The sequence below is a fragment of the Bubalus kerabau genome, chromosome 6, assembly GCF_029407905.1.
Source record: "Bubalus kerabau isolate K-KA32 ecotype Philippines breed swamp buffalo chromosome 6, PCC_UOA_SB_1v2, whole genome shotgun sequence".
In the NCBI taxonomy this organism is placed as follows: Eukaryota; Metazoa; Chordata; class Mammalia; order Artiodactyla; family Bovidae; genus Bubalus; species Bubalus kerabau.
The window spans coordinates 98,261,008-98,282,052 of record NC_073629.1 but is presented as its reverse complement, the minus strand read 5'-3'; the positions used below and the strand labels follow the sequence as shown (position 1 = coordinate 98,282,052).

Below are 21,045 nucleotides of genomic sequence, written 5' to 3'. Positions count from 1 at the left end.
CCAGTAAAATGTAAATTGGAAAAGTACATGTGTGAGTGTATGCTCAGTCGCTTCAGTCGTGTCTGACTCTGTGTGACCCTATGGACTGTAGCACCCCCCACCCCCCACCCCCAGGCTCCTCTGTCCATGGGGATTCTCCAGCCAAGAATTCTGGGGTAGTTTGCTATGCCCTCCTCCAGGGGATCTTCCTGACCCAGGGATCAAACTTGTGTCTCTTATGTCTCTTACATTGGCAGGTGGGTTCTTTACTACTAGCACCACCTGGGAAGCTATGCCATAATTTAATATGCAGTATACATCTATAAAATGAACTACCTAAACACCAAAAAAAGTGGGGTCTAAATATGGTCACCTTATGAAAGCAATCTGGGCAGGGGAAAATAGATCTGGTCTATTATCTCTGATTTTATGCAATCTGCCTCTCCTTATGCCATCTCAAGAGATGCTCTTGTTTCTGAAAGGCCTGCCACAGTGTTGATTTGCATTGAGCTGGCTGCAAATAAACTCCCCAGGATTCTGCCACAGGAACGGCTGGAAAGTCAAGCCTTGACTGTCCTTCCTTACCTTGATGACAGAGTCCCTGACAGCAAAGTGAGGGTTACATCAAATTGGGTCGACTTGCTGGTTCTTGAGGGAGGGAGAGACCTAGAGGGAAAGGTGCCAAGAATGCTCAGAGGAACAGAGGAGCTGCAGGAAGCACTTTATTTGTGTTCCTCTGGGCAACAAGAACCCAGGGGAGAACTGTATATACAACACAACATTTGTAGCCAACTAACATATTTTTTTTTTAATCGTTTCTGAAAAGCAATAAGCAAAGGGAGAAAAAGCTTTGCTCTCAATTTTTAACATACTTTGAAAATCTCCAATCCAAAGCAAAAGAATGCTAAACTGAAGCTTTGTGCTAAAGGCCCTATCTCCCCAGAGCCTCCCTTCCTCTCCCTATCTTCTAATCCTCATTTCCGGAAGGTCATTTTAATTAGCAGCCTGTCATGGTGACTCAGCCTGCTGCTTCACAGACAGGAAGTGAGCCAACTCCCCTGGACCCATTCATCATGCAAAGGTACTTTACTCTGTAGAAGAATGCACAGGGCAAGTGAGCTTGCCCTGCCTTGGGAATTGCCATGGTTGTTGTTTTACTTTATCAACCCCACCTGCCTCGGAGTGCATTCTTTTGTCTTTTGCATCTTCTGTACCTGACAGTCAGCCTCCTCCCCTCTATGGCATATTTTTCATATCCTCTTCTTCAGTGGTCAGTTTTGATCTCAGATCCTAAGATCTAGCGATCTTAACCATGAGAGAGACCTTCTGGAATGTGCAGCTAATACTTTTTGTTTTAGGAGCTAAGGTTTCAATGAAACTACCCAGGCCATTGGGACATAGCTCTCAGGGTAGTTCTCTGGAGTTGCATGCTAGGGTTTAGGGGAGTCAGGGAGCATGCAGCTCATAGATAAAGTGACTGTATGTCTAAGACCACTGTGAGCTCAAAAATTCTGACCCATTGTTACCAAAGGTGCATTTGTCTTTTGTTTTGTATGCGTTGATGGTATTGTTTTGGGCCAGCAAATATGGACACTGCATTTCTAAAACAGTAAACAACGTGGCCTAGTCTAAAAGGTATCTATAGTAACTGCACAACTTAGAACAGTCAAGGGGCTGGAAAGCACTGACTAGAGAAGAGATATGGGGGTTTTCTCTTCCTGTGAGGGTCTCTGTGTTGTGGAAATTAGCATCTGTACTCATCTGGTCTGAGTCTCCTATTTTGTTCCTGAGCCTTAAGCTGAAGGCTCACAATTGATTTTCAAATGGTAAAAAGGAAAATCGATGATGAAATTTCTCATTTTTTTCCCCCTTCCCTTTCACTAGCTTATACATGTTCTCACAGTCATTCTTGGAAACTAGAAAAGGGTGATTAATTTCATGGCCCAGCAGAAAATGCATTCTCTTGCCACCACAAGACCTCCCTGGATTCCACATCCTTAAAAAGAGATTGAAGGGTCTTTATGGTTCACTGAGCTCTTCTTGTCCCCTTTGCCGTTGGGGTGGTTGCTGGCCGGGCCCCGCAGGAGTGAGTGCTTGTAGGAAGGGGGTTTTCCTTTCCTGCAAAGGGGGAGATAACAGAAAGAGAGAAGAAAGAAGCACATATACATGCTGCATTGGAATCATCTGTGTGTATGTCTGTCTCCCCCACTGGACTGTGAGCCATGAGTCTGCCACTGGACTAGGAGCAGTGGCCTTGACTGCCTCATCTAGACATCTCAGCAACCCAGCCCAAGGCATGACTGAATGAATGACTCTTGGATGAATGGATGGGTTGTATCATTCTGGTTCTGGAGAAAAGCTAACTGCCCTATGGTTATAATACTTCCACATTTCTACCTTGATTCTAACTCATTCTATCCGTTTCACGGCGGGCTGCGGATGAACACATAGACGAGCTGTAGGTTGGCAGATCCAGGGGCTTCATTCCCTTCATAACCATCATGGGCTCCAGAGTCCCTTTGTATTTCTCAGCATAACCTAATTATGGCATTTCATGGTGGGTCTGACTCCCCTACAAGCTTGGGGGCTCTCCAAAGGCAGAGATGTGTCTGCTTTACCTCCGTATCTCAGTGCTCAGCACCCAATGCAATACCCTTAACATTCTCTTCAACAGTTGTTTACTTTCTGTTCTGCTCCTGGTGGGCAGGAACCAAGTTTTATCTATGTTTGCATTTTTCTTCATATGGGGCCTTATTTATTACATTTTGAGTAATAAATTGATGTGCCATTCATTCAAGCATTGGACTACAATTTATATGCAGTGGAAAGACTGGCCAATCCAGAAAGAACTGAACTGAATTCTCAGGCCGGCTATAGGTGAGAGGTACGACCTTGAGCAAGTTACTTGAATTCTCTGAGCTTCATTTACAAAATGAGGACAAAATATTCCAGTTTCAGGGTGATGTGACGTTAAATGAGACACTACAAATAAACACACCCAGTGTCTTCCTTTGCCTACTGTAACTTACAAAGGCATGCTGCCATGTGCTAGGTGTGGTCCAAGGGACTCTGGAGGTGACAGAGGTGAATCCGACATTGATGCTGTCCTCAGGCTGCTTACAGTTTAGTAGAGGTCATAGTTGTGTGAAATAACGACACAAAATAATAAACAATAAAGAACTACAACTCCTGGCAGAAAATGGTAATGCCACAAATATGGGAATCTCTTGGGCTGTTAGATTTAGGATTCAATAATTGACTTCTTATAACCCATGCTGCTCTGATTCTGGAGTATCATTTCCTTCATTGCTGATGAGTCATGAATAGGGTAAAGACAAGACCAGGTGGCAGCACACAAAAGGGACACCTCGCCCTCATGTAGCGCCTCAACCAGGAAGCCTCACAGACTGATTCCACGCTCATGACAGACCTTGCTAACACAGGAAGATCATCTAGCGTGGCTGAGACACATCTAAGTCTTAGTACCCATCAACAGGCTGGAACACACACTTGGAATGTCATTTACAGGCGATGTGATCTTGAAGAAGTCCTTTCTCTTCTCTGGCCCCCATTTCTTCTTTTGTAAAATAGTAGCACCCATGTCCTTCCTGCATTCTAGGCTCTGGTGAATGAGGGCTGGGGAAGAGCTTTGCCCATTACAAGGTGCCATTCACGTGTCACTGAGAGTGTGGGTCTTTACTCCCAAAGGAAGCATGGGAAACAAGATGGATTTGTTTCTTTGGTTGTGAAAGAGGGTGTGCAAGCCCAAGTATGATCACAGGTGGGGTGGTCCCAGGTAGATGGCGTGCATGGGGAGAAGGGTGTGTGATAGCCAGGAAGGAGTGTGGACATGCAAAATGACTGTGGGGTCCTTACAGAGGCAAAAAACATTCACAGCTCCAGATGGGGGCACAGAGAGAGGCATTAGCAGGCAAACCTCTCACCTATGGGCCCCGCAGAGCTACTCTTCTTCCTACAGGGCCCTCTTCCACCTATCTAGACTCCCTCCTTTGGAAAGCTGACTCCCCAGAAAATAAGCTGCTCCCCTCCCCTGGTTCCCACAGCACTTTGGGCCTCGTCTCTCAGCATGCCATTTTCTGGGGAGTTATTTGCCCAGCTGTTTTTCTCATAAGACTTTTAGTTTGATGTATCTGATTTTTCTCCATAATTCCTGAGTAGTATGAAGTATTGCTTGAGGATTGTTTGATGAGTTAAATGAACTGTTAGTTCCATCTTTACCACCTCTACTGTCCTCAATATCCAGGCCTGTCATTACCTTAGAATGTGCCTTTTCAGCTTCTGCTTCCTGTCTTCTCCGCCCTTTCCGCCAACCTGGAATGCCCCCCTCTCCTCCATTGCATCCACTTGAATTCTACATGTCCTTGGAAACCAAGTTTAAGCCCCACTTCCTGCATGAAGACTTCCTTGGACACTCCTGATGACTGCCAAATGTTTGCCAGTAGATGTGGGAGAGTAATTTCTGGTGGGGTCTCACTTTTCTATAACATGAAAGTGTTGAAGTGGACGATTCTTAGGGGGTGCTTCAGTTCTACCATTTCCTAACTCATACAATCAGAGCTTATGTAGGACTTACCCTCAAGTAGGCCTCGAATGTGCACTGAGGATACAGGAGTGATAAAATAGTTCCTTAAGGAGCAATCCATCTAGTGGTGGAGTCAGACACACAAAGATGCCGTGACAATATGCTAGGGGAGGTACCATGCACACATGTGTGCAAAATGCGATTAGGGGTTCAGCAGAGAGAAGGAGCTCCATCTCCAGTGGAGAACAAGGACCAAGAAACAGAGGTGCGATATCCAGACTGGGCTTTGAAAGATAAGCTGGCAGTCTCCATCTAGAGACAGACAGGGAGAACATTCCAGGAAGAGGGAAAAGGATGAACATGGAGCAATGACTTACTTACTCGGGGTATAAAGTGGTAGAAAGCAGGTAGGGGGAGACTGTGCTCACGGGGAAAGGTGTGTGCTAGGAAGCTGCACATGCAGTTTTCAATGAAGGCCAGGGCTTTGACCAGCAAGAGGAGGAACTGAAATGTTACTGAAGGTAATGGGGAACCATGGAGGTTTTTGAAAGAGGGCACGAGGTGCTAGGTAGCTGAGCACTTTTGTACGTTGCTTGGTATTGTTTGTGATCTTTGCATGTGGACATGCCTTCTCCTCTGTGAATCTGGGCTCCTGATGGGCAAACATTATCTATGTTCCCCCAGCATCACGTTCAGGGCCTGCCACTTTAGTGGGCTCCAGGGAGATGCAGAGCTGATGATTCCCACCCCTCCCCTACACACAGGGACGCATCCAAACCCCACCGTGGAGGCAGCCCTTCACTGTCACTGAGCCCGAGCCCACCTCACACTCAGGGGCCTGCCCATGCTCTGTGCTCAGCTTCATCTCCCCACAGAGGCTCACCTGCCTTGTCTAATTTGTATCCACCTTGATGGGACATTTTGTGTCCCTGTGGTTGAGATAAGCGTGGGTCAGCTCTGGTCATCGCTGCCATGTCCCTGAGCCTGCACTCTCAGGCCCACAGCTTGTCCCTCTCCCCTTCAGGGACCTCCCCAGGGACGCTGACAGGCTCCTACCAGCACATGGGTGGAAACTGACACAGTATAATTATCCATTGAGATGAGAGAAAACAAAGATTAATTCTGAGTCAAAACATGTAATTTGCCTTTGAAACTAGAACTGCTCTTTCATGTATGTTATTCAATGCTTGGGTGGGAAATAATACAAAAATGGGGACGTAGTCAAGTCCCAAATCAGAGCTGTGTATCCTCCTGAGATTTGTGTTTTCAAGAGTTGCTGACAAATTGAGAACTAGGTGATATTCAAAGTTTGATGAGGGAGATATGTGGGGATTCGAGAGGGTGTTTATTCTATTCTTCTTAGGTGAAGGGTGGGTGCCTTTACTGTGAGTCCTCAAGGCTGTGAACTCTGAGGAAGGAGTCCTTCAGCTCTTCTCTAATGAGGGTTCCAAAGCTCAGCGCAGGGCCCTGAACTCCCCTGTAACCTTTAGGCCCAGTTTCAGGGTCCTGCCTCCCCCATCTTGAAGAACTCTTCACTAACTGATGCTCAGAGCATGAGGCTGGGGATTGGGATGGGGGGCCCTGGCTACCTAGCCCTGCCTGTGGCCAGTCCTGTCCATTCCTGGGGCCTTGGACGCCGTATCTGCACAATGGTGATTGTTACCCTGCGGATGTCAGTGCAACATGCAAAGCAAAGTGGGAAAGGATCAAGTTACTTTTATTCAGGCTGACAGAGGACCTGAAAGGGACAATCCCCAAATTAACTTGTAAATGAGATTCTATGAATTCTTTAGAGTTTATAAAAGTGAAGTCGCTCAGTCATGTCTGACTCTTTGCGACCCCAGGGACTGTAGCCTGCCAGGCTCCTCCATCTGTGGGATTCTCCAGGCAAGAATACTGGAGTGGGTTGCCATTTTCTTCTCCAGGGGATCTTCCCAACCCAGGGATCGAATCTTGGTCTCCCCCACTGCAGGCAGACTCTTTTCCAAAGAGCCACCAAATGCGCCTTCTAAAGGCTAATCCACCAGGATGGGGGCGAACAACTGAGACAGAGCATGAGTTTAAAAACTTTAAAATTTTATAAAACTTAACCCAGCAAGAATGACTTCTAAGGATGAACTGAGCACCTTCATCTAGAGGTGAGCTCCTCAAGGTCAGGGTCATGCTTTAATCATTTATTCATTCAAGCATCCCCTTCCCCACTAGGGACTTGGCATAAAGTGTTGTTTTCCATGGATATATACATGCATCCATGCTCCATACAGCCTAGGCACTGTGGGAGAACAGAGAAGGAAAAGGCATGCTCCTTCTAAAGGCTAATCCACCAAGATGGGGGTGAACAATTGAGCTAGAGTACATTGTGGTGTAGACTCCTAGTGGAGCTGGGGCTCAGAGAGGAGGGACTCCCAACTGGATGGGATGTGGGTTCTGAGAGATCAGCCAGCCCATCTAGATAAATCCAGGGACTTGCCCTAGGCTGTGATGAGCTGTCTGGAAATCTGGGCCTGTAGCACAGAAGCCCCAGGAGATGGAAACATTCATTGAGCACCTCCTGGCTGCCAGGCACCGGACCATGCTTGTATCTAATCTTTAAAACCACCCTTAGAGGTTGCTGTTATTACCCTCACTTTAGGAAGGCAGAAAGAGGTTTTACAAAGCCAAGAGATCACATCTCACGAGCTTGAGACAGAATTTGAACCTACACTGAGAGTGAGAAAGGCTTCCTGCTGGAGGTAGAGCTTAGCTGGACCTCAGTCCAGCTTTGGAATAATAAACACCTAGGATCAAATCCTGCCTCTACAAAATGTCTTTGACCTCAGGCAATTTTCTTTACCTTTCTGAGCTTCCTTTTCCTCATTTGTAATATGAGGAGGAAATTATCTATGAGGAATGAATAAGACCATGTACAAAAAGTACTTGGCTTAGAAAATAACAGTGATTAACATTGTTTTTGTTAATAACAGATTAGGGAGGAAGGTGCATCAGTACAAAGGCCCTGAGACAGCAAAGCATTTGGCCAAGGTCATGGGCAAGGTCAGTGGGAAGATTCGGTCTGGCAGGAACCTTTTAAGTTGATACCATTAAGTCCTTCAAGGAGGTTGGATCACTAGGCAAGTAGGAGATGAGTTCAAGGCATAGGGTGAGGCTGGCACATTCCAGATGCCACTGGGTGTCCCTGCCCAAGTGCTCACTGCGCTCATAGCCAGCAGGCATGGGAATGTCCAGCGCTTAGGAAGGACACTCATCACCTGACCGTCTCTCTTCACCAGCCCAAAAAGCTGACCACAGCAGAGGAGCTGAGGGGAAGCTTCTCAGGGGTGTGTCCTCTAAGCACTGAGCCTTTGCATCTTGACAGCAGGGGCCTATCATATGTACAGGGTACATACATGCCTGGCACTGTGCAGGGTTCTCTAACATCTCTTAATAGTCTTATAAGTGAGAATCACTGTCCCCACTTTACAGATGAAGAAATAGAAGAATCAGAGGCCTTATGAGCCCCAGTGACGCAGGAATCCTAGAGGTTGAGCTGTCAGATGGAGTAGCACATGGATATACCCAGACCAGCTTGGAATAGTGGCTGGACTCAGCCTCCCAGCAACTCCCAGTCCTGTGGGTTCCCGTGTTAGATCCAGAAATGTGACCACCACCTCACTGTCTCACCCCATAATGATACCCTCAGGAAACTGTACTGTGAAGCTCTTCGGACCCTGCAGTCTCGGTGGCAGGGCTGGGATCATCTTTCCCATGCTGCCCAGGGCCAGAGAGAGGCTAAAGGAAGCTGCCCCTGAACAACAAGCCAGTTAAGCAGGACACAAGCTCTGCTCAGCACTTACCGCAGCCTCGGCATGGGGATCGCCACTTTCTCGACCATGGGGTTCAGCCGGTAATAATCCAAAAATGTTCTCGCCACATTCCGCCCCAGCTTCATATCTGGAAGGGCGGGTGTTAAGGAGCAACTCTGGACTAGTAAGGAAAATGACAGCAGTAACAAACAGTGTCACCACTCACTCTTCTATTTGCTGTCTGTACTGTCGTTTTGATTTTCACAAATCCTTAAATATTAGATACTATTATTTTCCTTCTTTTCCAGGTGAGAAAATTGAGATGCAGAGAAGTTCAATAATGTGCTCAAGGTCATAGAGCCTGGAAGGACTCTTACTCTGAAGCCTGTGTTCAGAGATTTTAGAACCTACTGCATCCTTTTAGGAATCACTGGGCTTCCATGGTCTGCAAATCAGTTGGCTCAGGGGGAGGCAGATAAGCAAGACCCAAGGGCAAGAGACCTTTTGTTATATAGAGACCAGGGCCTGCTTGACCTTCAGGGACTAGGCATCTACCTTAGTAACCTTGTGGGCAATGATAAAACTTTCTCACCCTAAATAGTATCCCTGGTCTGCCTTGAAATCTACCAGTAATTAATCCTTGGGGTAAGCACTTGTATCCTGTTAAATACAAACTCCCCAGGGAAGGGGAAAGGGTCAGTTCCATATTGACCAGTAACACTTTAGTATAAATTAGCACAACAGTCATCTATTCAACAACATGGAACATAGGCTCTGTGCACTATAGTTCGTATCTCTGGACCTTCACATGAGCTGTTTCCTCTGCCTCACTTTTCTACAGCTAATTTGTAACCATCGGCTTTCTAATTAGGTGATGTCTCTTTAGTAAGGCACAATGCTCTTCTCTCAGGTCTCTGACTGGTGCTCTTGCCCTCTGCTCCTGTGGCTTCTGAACTGACTTCATACAAAGCACTTATCCTTTATCTCATGTCCCCCAGCTCTGAACATCCAGACCATCACCAACTCTTACCCAGGGGAACTTTGTCTTCAGTTGGTCCAGGCCTTAAAGGGCCAACACACCTTCTCAGCCTCCAGACACCTCCATTTAGTCATCCCCTGCTGTCTTCCTAGAAAAGGCCAGCATCATCTTTTCCTTGAATCGCTGTTATCCTGTCCTAATGGCCTCTCAGCCATGAGGCTGCCTGCTTCTGCTCCATTTCCTATAAAGTTGCCGGTGGGGTGGGGTGAAGGGGTGGCTGTTCTAAAGCAGAGATCTGCCCACGTCATCTAACTGAGAGAAACCCTTCAGTGGCACCCAGTTGCTTTTAAAATTCAAATTTGGAACTTGATTTACTGGGTCCTTTGTAATTGGGTCTCAGTTTTATGCTTGCTGCCTCCTGCCTTCCACCCCTCAGCCTTTACATTCCAGTGATACTGAGCTTCTTTCACCTCCAGGCCTTTGCCCATTCCACTCCATCTTCCCAGACCACTCTCCCCTTTGCCCACAGGCCTGACAGGGCCAACACACCTTCTCAGTCTCCAGACACCTCCATTTAGTCGTCACTTCACTGGGACCGTCTCGGCCACTACTCCATCCGGGGTCATGGAGCGGGCCAGCATATGTGAAACAGTCAAGCAAGTTCTCACCCCTCACTTCGAGGTGTCTGCAGGCTGGGTTCGGACACAGCCCTGCATGTGAACACCATGAACACCAGCCTTCATGGAGCACTCGCTATGTGCCTGGTAGCGCACTGACCCTTTACTAGCACGTCATTTTAAACAACCCAGGGAGGAAGGCATTCCTACCTCCCTTTTGCTTTTGGAAGTTAAGAAACCTGTCCAAAGCTAAAAAACTGCCAATGGTAGACTTGAGACTTCAATCTGGGACTTTCTGATTCCAGAGCCGTGAACTTCCTGCCACTCTGGGCTGTTGCCCAGCTGGAAGGCACCTTTTCTGTCAAGGGCTGAGGCTCCCAGGCCAGTGCCTGGTGGGAGAAGGGAAAACACCAGATGAGTTATTTACAACAGTGAGATCTGCGGCTGCCACCTGCTTTCTTCCTCTGCTTGTGACTGCTCTTCTCTCTCCCCTTCTTTAAAAAGTTCACAACTTGAAAAGCCCTGGTGTTGGGCATGGGCTTTCTGACCAGCAGACCCCAGAGGCAGTCTCACTGCCAGGGCCTGCAGCAGTTCAGTCAGGCTCTAGTCGGCTTGAGGAAATTGAATCACCACTGTGTGCGTCGACAGTAAGAGCTACAGGGGCGCAGAGGAAGGGAGAGGTCCCCGTGGACCAGGCTGAAAAGCTGTAGCAGAAGTTTTGGAATCGAACGCATCTAATTCGAATCCTGGCTTGGCCACATGCTGTGTGTGGCAGATGGCACTTTCCAAAGATGTCTGCACGATGCCTCCCGTCTCACCTGCCATCCTGTGTTGTGATCTTAACACTCGTTCCTCTGGGAGGTAGAGTCTGTATCCTCTCTCTTTGAGTCCAGGTGGGCTTATAACTTCCTTGCTACCTAAGTAAGGACTGGCAGGAGTGACACTGTGGGACTTCTGCTGAGCGGTCAGAAAAGCAGCTGCAACTCTCACCTTGCCTGCTGGACTGCCCCGGCTGGGGTTCTGAGCCTCCAGCAAGCAGTCTGACTGCCCTGAGGCCATCCTGCTCTGAGGAATCCCAAAGCCAGCTCACAGAGGGTCTGCAGGCAGAGGCCCTGAGACTTTGGGGAAAGGCTACGTCAGAGAAAGACTCCTGGCCAGCCCACAGCCCCTCCAGCACTCTCCCGCTCCAGCTCCAGTCAGTATCTCATGGCTACTGCATCAAAGATGCCAAGCCAGACCCACTCAGCCTAACCCTTCCTAAATTTCTGACCCACAGAAAACAAGAGAGAATAACTATGGTTTTAAACATTAACTTTGGGGAAATTTGTTATGTAGCAGAGGGGAGCAAGAACACCATGTGACCTTGCAGAAGTTCTCCCATCTCCCTGAACCTTCTTTTCTCACCTGTAAAACATGAATAACAATGCCTGCCTTGCAGGGTTGTGGTGGTGAGATAAGCAACCAGCCCATGGATGCTGACTAAGTAAGTGCATGAATGTGGCCAGAGGGAAGCCTGAACCCTTCCTCCAGACCTGCAGTGACAGCCAGACTCATTCAGCCCCGGAGTAACCCTAGGAGATCTCCCTGTAGGTCAATTCTCCTGAGCTCTACAAGACAGAGGAGTTGGGCTGTTGCAGTCAAATGCCCCACTGTGAGCTGTTGATCATTTCAGACAAGCTCTGTTTAAAAGACAGTGTTTTAAAGGTGGGAATTGTCTGAGACAATCCTTTTTCTTTCCAACAATATTACATATTCCCTAAGCCCTGAGAGCCTCGCTCCAGTTATTTACTGCACTGGCCCTGCTGGAGCCAAGAAATGGGACGTGGGTGGGAGGAGGGAAGAGATTGATTGAACATTTTCAATTAAAACAGGCTGTCTTTGAACAAAGATTTAAGATCCAGGCAAGGAGAAAGCAATAACTCTCTTGGCTGGAACCTTCTCCAATCTATTGCAGAATTAAGAGAGAAAAAAATTGGGGTGAAAACTCCCAACTCTTCACTGCAAACAAAAGCCTCAGAATGGCGTATAAGTTCAAAATGTCATGCTCCTCAGATTCTTCTGTTGCTCCTGATGGGTTTCTAGCCAAGGGCAGGAGCAGACAGCAGGGGGGATCAGGACCCTGGAGTCAGAGAAACAGGAGTTGGCTGGACTTGTCCAAAACTCAGACTGACTAGGTGACTTTAAAGGGTGGGTGTCAATAGCTCCAGTACACGATGGGACCCTTTAACGAGTAACGAGGGTTGGCTTATTCACATTCATTTTTTTATTCATTCATTCTAATTTGGGGGTTCTTCCCAGGTGTGTACTGCCATGAAAAAGGGCTGAGACTAGGTTAGATAAAGAGGAATTAGATGCAGTCTAGGAGAAGGCAATGGCACCCCACTCCAGTACTCTTGCCTGGAAAATCCCATGGATGGAGGAGCCTGGTAGGCTGTAGTCCATGGGGTCGCTAAGAGTTGGACACGACTGAGCGACTTCACTTTCACTTTTCACTTTCCTGCATTGGAGAAGGAAATGGCAACCCACTCCAGTGTTGTTGCCTGGAGAATCCCAGGGATGGGGGAGCCTGGTGGGCTGCCATCTATGGGATTGCACAGAGTGGGACACGAATGAAGTGACTTAGCAGTAGCAGAAGAGACAAAGACCCTGATGCTGGGAAAGATTGAGAGCAAGAGGAGAAGTGGGTGGAAGAGGATGAGATGGCTGGATGATATCACTGATTCAGTGGACATGAGTCTGAACAAACTCCAGGAGATAGTGAAGGACAGGGAAGCCTGGCATGCTGCAGTCCATGGGGTGGCAAAGAGTCAGACATGGCTTAGTGACTGAACAACAGCAAGAAGACGATACTAACATATCCCAAATAGCTGCATTAATGAACAGGCTGTTGCATGGTCACCTTCACAAAAGCAACTACCACTTTTTCCTGGCACACCCTGCGCACCGTACAGTGTGGTTATTTACTATTGACAATCCCCACTACATCCCTGCGAGGCTAAAGCATAATTTGACACATATTTTATAGGAAACTGAAGAAAGGAGAGTCTGCATAATTGACCGAGAGTCTCGTGGCTAGAAAGTGATAGAAGTGGCATATGAACCTGAGTGTCTTTTTAACACCATGCATGTTTTCTCCTTTCATGAGTGTGGTCATAAATTCAAACACAAATTCTGCAGGCATATGGCAGATTTAATTCCAAGTGGAGGAATTGTGCAAGTCTTCAAGGAAGTGGACTATACCAAAGATTTGAAGGACGAAGACAAATCTGAAATGGGGAGGAAGGGATAAATGAGCATCAGTACAAGTGGGGAGTGTGGCTGTGGTCCATGATTCTGTGCCAGAAATAAGACAGAGAAGGGCCCGCAGGCCCTTAGTGTAGAGGGGAGGTAGGCTGGCGACAGATTAGTGAAGGCTCTATAGGTAAAATTATGGAATTTAAACTTCTATTCTCTTGGTAATAAAAACCAGAGTGTATCTATCATTGTATCCATCATCTGTTCACTCAATCTACGCTTGTTGATCACCTAGTATATTCAACTTCTCTAGAAGGCATGGGATATACTTTGCTTAAAAACAAACAAAAACCAACCAACCAAGATGACAATTCTTAAATCTATAAGCAGAAACAGTAACAAAAGAATAAAAAAATCCTAAATAAATACATAATTGTGATTTTAATAGTGCTAGGAAGAAAATGCAGAGTTTATAACTGAGGGCAATGTGAGTGCTACCTTAGAGTAGAGCTATGGGCAGGCTTCTGCAAACTGAGAGTGGGCAGTGGGTAAGCGTCTATGAAGGAGGAAGGGTGGGTGGGAGAGAGGGGCTGAAAGAGGGCTGTGGAGAGGCAGGCAGGGGCTAGATACTGTGGCACCTTATTCTGGATCACCTGAAGGAATCTGGATTTTCTAAGTGAATGGGAAGAGTCTAAGTGAATGAAGAATTTTAGGCAGGAAAATGAGATGATCTGATTTATAATTTTAAAAGGTCATTGTTTTGCTAAAAAATAAGAAAGCAAGAGTGGGAGCAAGCACATTAGCCAGGTGACTACTGTGATGGGCCAAGGGAAAGAGGGGACCCTGGAACAGGACAAAGACAGTAGAGATGGAAGATACGTCCTTGGGGGAAGAACTAGCAGGACCAGCTGACAGATTGGACGTGGAGCCTGCAAGAGGAGATGGAATGAAGGGTGGTACCTGGGTAGATGGTGATGCTGGGCTCTGGAATGTGAAAGACTGAGGGAAGAAAAAGACTCAGGGGAGAGGTTAGGAGTTCAACCTGACTTCAAGATGCTTATGAGACATTGGGAACCCTGATCCTGAGTCAGCAATGTGAAAAGGTCAGATAATGGAAGTGGTTTCTGAACCATCAGCTCTTTAGGGCTACTCATGCCTAATGCTTATGGCCTGAGTGGTCTGTCCCCTGCTGCTCACTCTCCACCCTCTCATCCCTGGCTCTCAGAAGGCGTGCAAGGTCCCTGGGAGAATGGCAGTGACTGAAGGACCCTTTGTCCTCATGTCTCAGGGGCTTGGATCTGGAGCATTGAATGAGCCCCTAAATGGGAATCAAGGGACCAATCTGCTTTCAACCAGTAACTTGTCATGGGATCGTAGCCATTTCCTTTCCCTAGGCTTAACTTTGCTGTGGGTAACATGTATGCTGTCTCAAGTTCTTTCCAGGGTTAAGAAAATATATTCAAGCAATTCTCAACACCATAAGCTTTTGAAAAACCCCATCCTTGTTCTTTCACTCAACAAATATTTATCGAGAAACTACCTACTCTGTGCCAAGTGAGTTTTAGGTGCTTGGCACAGCAAACAAAATTGACCAAGATACGCGTCTTCATCAAACTTACACTCTGGGTACTGGGGACAAATTGCGAATCTAGTACATTCGTACGTTATCCAGATGCCAGAGAGTGCTGAGTGCCATGAAGTAAAGATAAGCAAAGGGCAAGGGGATGCTGGGAGAAAGGCGGCAGATCATGGCAGAAAGCAGAGTGGGCAGAGAAGGCCTCTTTGGTGAAGTGGGGCTTCAGTGGGCTTGGAGGGGGTGGGGGAGCTGGACAGCATGGGGAATGAGTGACCTTCCTTGTCTGAACAGGACCTCTGACCAGCCACTTCCTAACTGGGCTCCTGCTAAGTCCAGCCCAATCCCACCACTGGGGATAACAGTCAACCTTGGGCATGGGTTCTCCCTGGTAGGATTCAGGAACATCTCCTTCTTGTCATGTGGCAGTTTCCTGGCTGATTAAAGGTCTTCCCACCTCCCAGGGCAAAGCCAGAGGGGACACCTCTCACATCCTCCCACCTGACCTGTGACCTCCCTTTCCTGGCCTGCTACTTCCCAGACCCTCATCTCTGAAGTTGGCTCCATACTCCTCTCTCCCTGCAGCACTTCCAGAACCACCAGCGAGCACTTGTAGCCTCCCCGCCCTGCTCTGCAGGGAGCTAAGGAGCAGCCCCACACAACAAATAACATATTTTGCTTCTTCTCTCCCCACAGTTGTGTACTGCAGGGAGATCTGATTGCTATCCCCATTATGCAGATGAAAAATCAGAAGGAACATGCCCATTGAGGCTCATCAGATACTAGCACAAAGAGGACTGAAGCTCATTCATTCACTCCTTCATTCATTTACTCAGATATTCATTAAATGCCTTCTATGTGCCAGACACAATTCTAGAACCTATATTACAATGACAAGAAAAACAGATACAGTCCCTGTCCTCATGAAGGTCTTTTTTTGCCATCATCCAGCCTCCAAATATGAAAATGGAACTCCTACCTGCTCCCTGCTGGGAAGCCCCCACCTAGAATTCTTTCTCTGGTCACACTCCCACCCATGCCAGCAACAGATGATCGCCATTAAGGGGACTGATAATTCTGCAGAGGAGGCCAAGGAAAAGTGATCCCTCTTTGGTAAGGCTGACAGCACTGCTGGAATGTTAAGAGGCAACTGTCCAGGAGCCTCTAGGTAAAGCCAGAAGAACAACGTGATATGAAGGATCTTTGGTGTCTGCCTCCCTCACCCATCCTCCCACGGCGTCGGACAGGTGCACGGCTAAACAGATGAGTCTGTCTCTCAAGTGCAGTGTGAAGGCTGCAGATGTAATTGCAGAGTCCACTCCAATCACAGCCAACTCCTAAGGCACTTCCTGAGGTAAGGAGGCCGGCAGAAAAAGACAAGGGAGATGCAGCGGGGTGGTGGGGGGTGGCGGGAGGAAGAGACAAAGATGCAGGAAGGTACAGAGACAAATGGGTCAGGGTGGAGCAGAAAGATAAGTGAGGAGAGAAAGCTCATCAGAGGGGCTGAGAGAAAGTCAAACTTGAAAACGAGAGAAAGGACAGAGGGGCAGAGAGAGAGAAACCTAGGAAGTAGATGACAGAGTGAATCAGAGAGACAGAAAGAGAGATGCAACTGTAGACAGGGCGGGTGAGAGAGGGAGGGAACAGGATAAAGGCAGAGAGTGAGATAGAAAGAGACAAAAGGAGAAAAGCAAGCTTAAGAGGTGAAGACAGTAAGTGAGATGCAGCAAGACTGAAAAGTAGAGGCAGGAACAGAGAAAGAGAGGCAGAGAAGGACAGAGAGAAGGAAGAGAAAGACTGATGGATGGGAAGGAAGACCTCCTCTTTGATAAGCGAGGTGCAGCTCAAAAGGGTAGGGTATATTCTGAGAGGCTCACTTCAGAGAAGAGGGTACAGGTATACACAGTGGAGAGGTGTCTAGGTCACGAAACAATGCTGGATGTTGGGAATAGCTGTGAGGCTCTATATATGTGTTTCTAATTGCCACTGTAACAAAGCACCACACACTTAGGGGCTGAAAACAAAAGAAACTCAGTGTCTCACAGTTTGGAGGCCAGGAGACTGAAATCCATTTCAATGGGCCACACGCCCTCTTGAGGCTGTAGAGGAGAAACGGTTCTGGCCTCTCCTGGCCTCTGGTAGCTGCCGGCATTCCTTAGCTTGTGACCACATCATTCCAGTCTCTATGATCACATCTCCCTCTGCCTTCCTCTTAAAAGGATATATGTGATTGCATATAGGGCCCACCCAGATAACCCAGGACCATCTCCCACCCCAGGATCCTCAACAATGACATCTGCAGAGATCCTGTTTCTACATAAGGTAACATTTATATCTCTAGGTTCCAGGGTCTGGTATCTGGACCATTTGGGTGGGGGTGGGGGGGTGGGTTTGCATGCTCCCTGGGTTCATCTGATTGGCAAGAGCTGAGGATGAAGACTCTGTCAGTGTCAGAAGTGGAACCCTGGCTCTGTGTGGGGTGCTCAACCCAACCATGTGACACTCAGCATCACTCAAAGTTGCCCAGCACCTCCCACATAAGCAGCAAGTGGATTTGTAGGATTTGGACCCAGGTAAGCCTAAGTCCAGGATCCTTTTTATCTGCATTGTTTGCGGCCTCTCAAGGGCAGGGAATACTCGCACTGGGCCGTGTGCTGCTTAGTTGACTTCTTAAAGTCAACTGTAAACCTGCCACCACTATCCCTTTAATTCAGATCCTTATTTCTTATCTGAACAATTGCTTCAGCCTCCTAATTGGTCTTCTTACCTTCAGTTTCTCCCCATTTTCATTGAGAGTGACATTCTCACAGTTGTAACCTCATCACTACCTGACTTACAACCCTAAGCTGATTCCTGTACAAGACCTAAACCCTGAAATCTGGCATTCCCAGCTTTCCACAAACTGGCCTAACTAAGCCTTGTGTCTTGACACTGTGTCCTGTGATACCATTAAATGTGGGTTTTAGGATCTGAAAGCATTGGTTTTAATCTTGGCTGCTTGGGCAAGTTACTTACCTTCTCTGAGCATCAGTTTTCTCATCTCTGAAATGACCTACCTCACAGTACAATTGTGCTGATTAGAAATTATATACCCAAAGCACTCAGCACAAGGCTGCCATATAGCAGCTTTAAAAATGATCATTATTTATAGGCCTGTCATTGCCAATAAAGCATGGGCTCTTTAAGGACAAGGGTGTGTCAGGTTCAAATTTGTTTCCAGAGTCATTTAACACATGTTAGGCCTATTAACAGAGGCAGGGAGAAGACAAACAAACAAAAAAGACAAGATTAAAGAAGGAGAAAAAGAAGGACAGAGAGATGAAAAAAGTATTTTAAAAATTCTATGTTCGGGGGCTTTCCTGGTGGTCCAGTGACTAACACTCTCAATGCAGGGGCCCAGATTTGATCCCTGGTTGGGGAACTAGATCCCACGTGCCTCAACTAAGAGTTTGCACGCTGCAGAATAGAATTAGAAATATTTGTAAAGCAAAACTGATATGATATGAGGGTAGAATGTAGGGTGCTTGCGGAGGAGGCTCGACTAGGAAAGGTGTCAAAGCTAGCTCACCAGATTCATGTCTCAAAGAACAGGGTAGAGGTGTCCCTGTTACTCCTGAACAAGTTGTCTGAATGTGACCCCTAGAAGCCAGGAGCTCTGTGCTCCCCAGAGTAGCTTTCTTGGCACCCTTCTGACCTAATTTAATTTTGCTGCACAGTTGTGCTAGGCGACTTCCCTGATTACTAAAATGAGGCTCCATTGGAATGTCTGGTTTCTGTTGTTTCCTGGTATCTACTGCTCTGTGGGGGGATGTCTTGGTTTCATGTCAGGCAAAGCTGAAGGTTTCTGACTCACAAGATGGGGAACAAGCTGGGCTTAAACGTCCCATGAGACCAACACATTTATCCAATCTTTGGGAGAGAATGTATTTTCTCTGGAACTTTTCTGCTCTCACTCTCCCACACCTCCGTTGGGCCAGCTGGCCTATTGGTCTGCCTGGCTGCCTCCCTCCCTCTGACAAATGCTAAGCAGGATCTGCTCAGTGTCAGGCTATCAAACATGCCTGCTACACATCTCATTCAGTCCTGCTCTGTTTTAGTAACAATAAAACAACAAGTCATGCCCTATCCCATGTTCTCATCTCTCCATCGGGCAAGAGGATTTCTTAGACCAGTCATGTGCCACTTCACACTCGGTGCACGGCAGACCTCCTGCCTCACTGGCTCCAGGTAACTCCTACCAATTCTTTAGCCCTCAGCTCAACTGCCACTTCCTCCAGAAACCTCCCCTGACCTCCTGGCCATGCCAGTGCCACACTCACACACCCTCCTGGACCTGCTGGCACTCCTTCATGGTCGACTCACATTGGCAACTCTACCTGTGTCTACGATACTGTCTCCTCTGCAGACCATTATTAAGTTCTGTGGGGAATAGAGTTGCCCGTTTCCTGGCCAGCAGAGCACTGACTCCTCTGGCCACAGTGATCGGTCAGTCATGGCATAAGCCCAGTGAGACTCAGTTCTGGGGCTTGTGAGAGAGAGAATCACCTTTAATGCAGAGAGGGTGGGCTAGGCACCAGGAGATGACATTTTGCTTCCAGAGGGAAGACAGCCTGTAAGAGAATGGAGCCAGTGTTCAGGTGGCAGCTTGACACCAAGATGACCTTGCTTGAGTCTCTTGATCCAGGCACTCCTAAGACCAGTGTTCCTTCAGATCTTAAAATTTTCTAAGCTAAGTAATTCCCCTTTTTACTTAAGTCAGTTTGAGTTGGGTTTTTTGTCACTTGCAACCAAAGGAGTTCTGCTACTACAGGACCTTGGAGTTTACCTCATCAAACGTCCTAAACTTACAGAGGCGGAAGAGACTTACAAAGTCACACAGACTTTTTTTATACACAATCAATTTTCCAAATAAATGTATTTCCTCACTTGCTTTTATCTGTTTCCTGCTGACCAGAACAGGGGCATGTTGTTCTCCAACCCAGATAGGGTCATAGAACATTGATCTTGGTCAAAGCATGCCTAATCTTTCTCCACCAGAGAAAATTTCTTAATCCAACTCCTCAGGAACCAGTTTTATTTTCCATTACAATGTTTTTATCCTCCAGGTAGAATTGCTGATGACCGTCCTTTCTCTTCTACACAGAGTAATCAGCAGCAATTAATTCTAATAACAAGGAGACGGCAAGAATGAACAGAGCATTAATTAGACGGAAGTAATCAGAGTCTCCCTTGTCCACAGTTGTTACCTGTCTGCAGGAAAATATGAGCAAGCACATGCGTGCATGCACAAGCACACACTTGTGTACACAAACATACACACAAACACACACAGGCACTTCTCCCAACCCCCAATCAACCAAGCCTCAAGGAGAGGGTACAGAATGAGCATGCTATCTGATCAGCATGGTGCTGTATAAAAAAGAAACTCAAGGACTCTGGAGCCACAAAGATCTCCCTGCTAACCAGTTACTTAAACTTGGCCTCCTCATTTGTAAAATGGGGATACACAGACCTACTTCAAAGTGGTTTAGAAGATTAAATAAGAATATTGTATGCAAAGCACTTTTCACTGGTGTGTAGCAGGAGCTCAGTCAATGCTAGTTTCCTTTCCTTCCACATCAAACACCTTTTATGCTGGTGAAGAATAAAGGCCTAATGTGATCTGAAAGTTTAGATCCTTCGAATGCTCTTGATCAGCCAAACCTCTGGATCCTCCCCTTAATCCTGTGCCCCTGTCCTTCCCCAGTCTATACCAATACACACAGAGACGCACAGACACCCACACACTCATTGGCCCGCCACTTTCCTTTTTGGGACTATAAATTCTGGGAGAGCAGTTTAGTACCCTCATTGCTCTCACAGTACCTGGCACAGAGCTAATGCTGAATGGACACTTGTTAAATAATCATCCATGAAGCCTGTGCCTTTGCTCATGTTTGCACTCTATCTTAGTCTCTTTCCTGGTCATCTTTCAAGGCTTAGCGTAGACCCCACCACGTCCTTCACAAAATTTTAGAACCTTGTTCCTGGAAGTACTCCCTTCTCCTCTGAACGCCATTCCTCTTTCATAATACCTATAGCTTTCCACCATATGATGTAAGATATATATGGATGACATAAGATATATATGGGTATCTTTTTTTCCTGTCTTCTTAAGTTCCTTCAATCAATCATTCAACCAACTCCTTGAGTAAATGCTGAGTACCACGGGTACAGAGAGACACCCAGTTGTGTCTATGTCTTGAGATGTTTAAATTCAGACTAGTCCTTGAGCACAGCCACCGTGTCTGACTCATATTTCTCTTCCCCAGGCCTCAGACCATGGTAGGTGATCCTTA

General features: G+C 47.1%; 1 protein-coding gene across 1 annotated transcript in view; it reads right to left on the bottom strand.

The window, feature by feature from the left end:
* Positions 1-1,976: 1,976 nt before the first annotated feature.
* AGBL4 (AGBL carboxypeptidase 4) overlaps positions 1,977-21,045 on the bottom strand; it is a 1,384,238-nt gene continuing 1,365,169 nt past the window's right edge. Inside the window, exons 12-13 of the mRNA XM_055587120.1 lie at positions 8,356-8,452; positions 1,977-2,097 (exon numbers count right to left, since the gene is read on the bottom strand). Coding sequence (XP_055443095.1) covers positions 1,977-2,097; positions 8,356-8,452 — 218 coding nt within the window. The remainder of the gene's footprint in view (positions 2,098-8,355; positions 8,453-21,045) is intronic.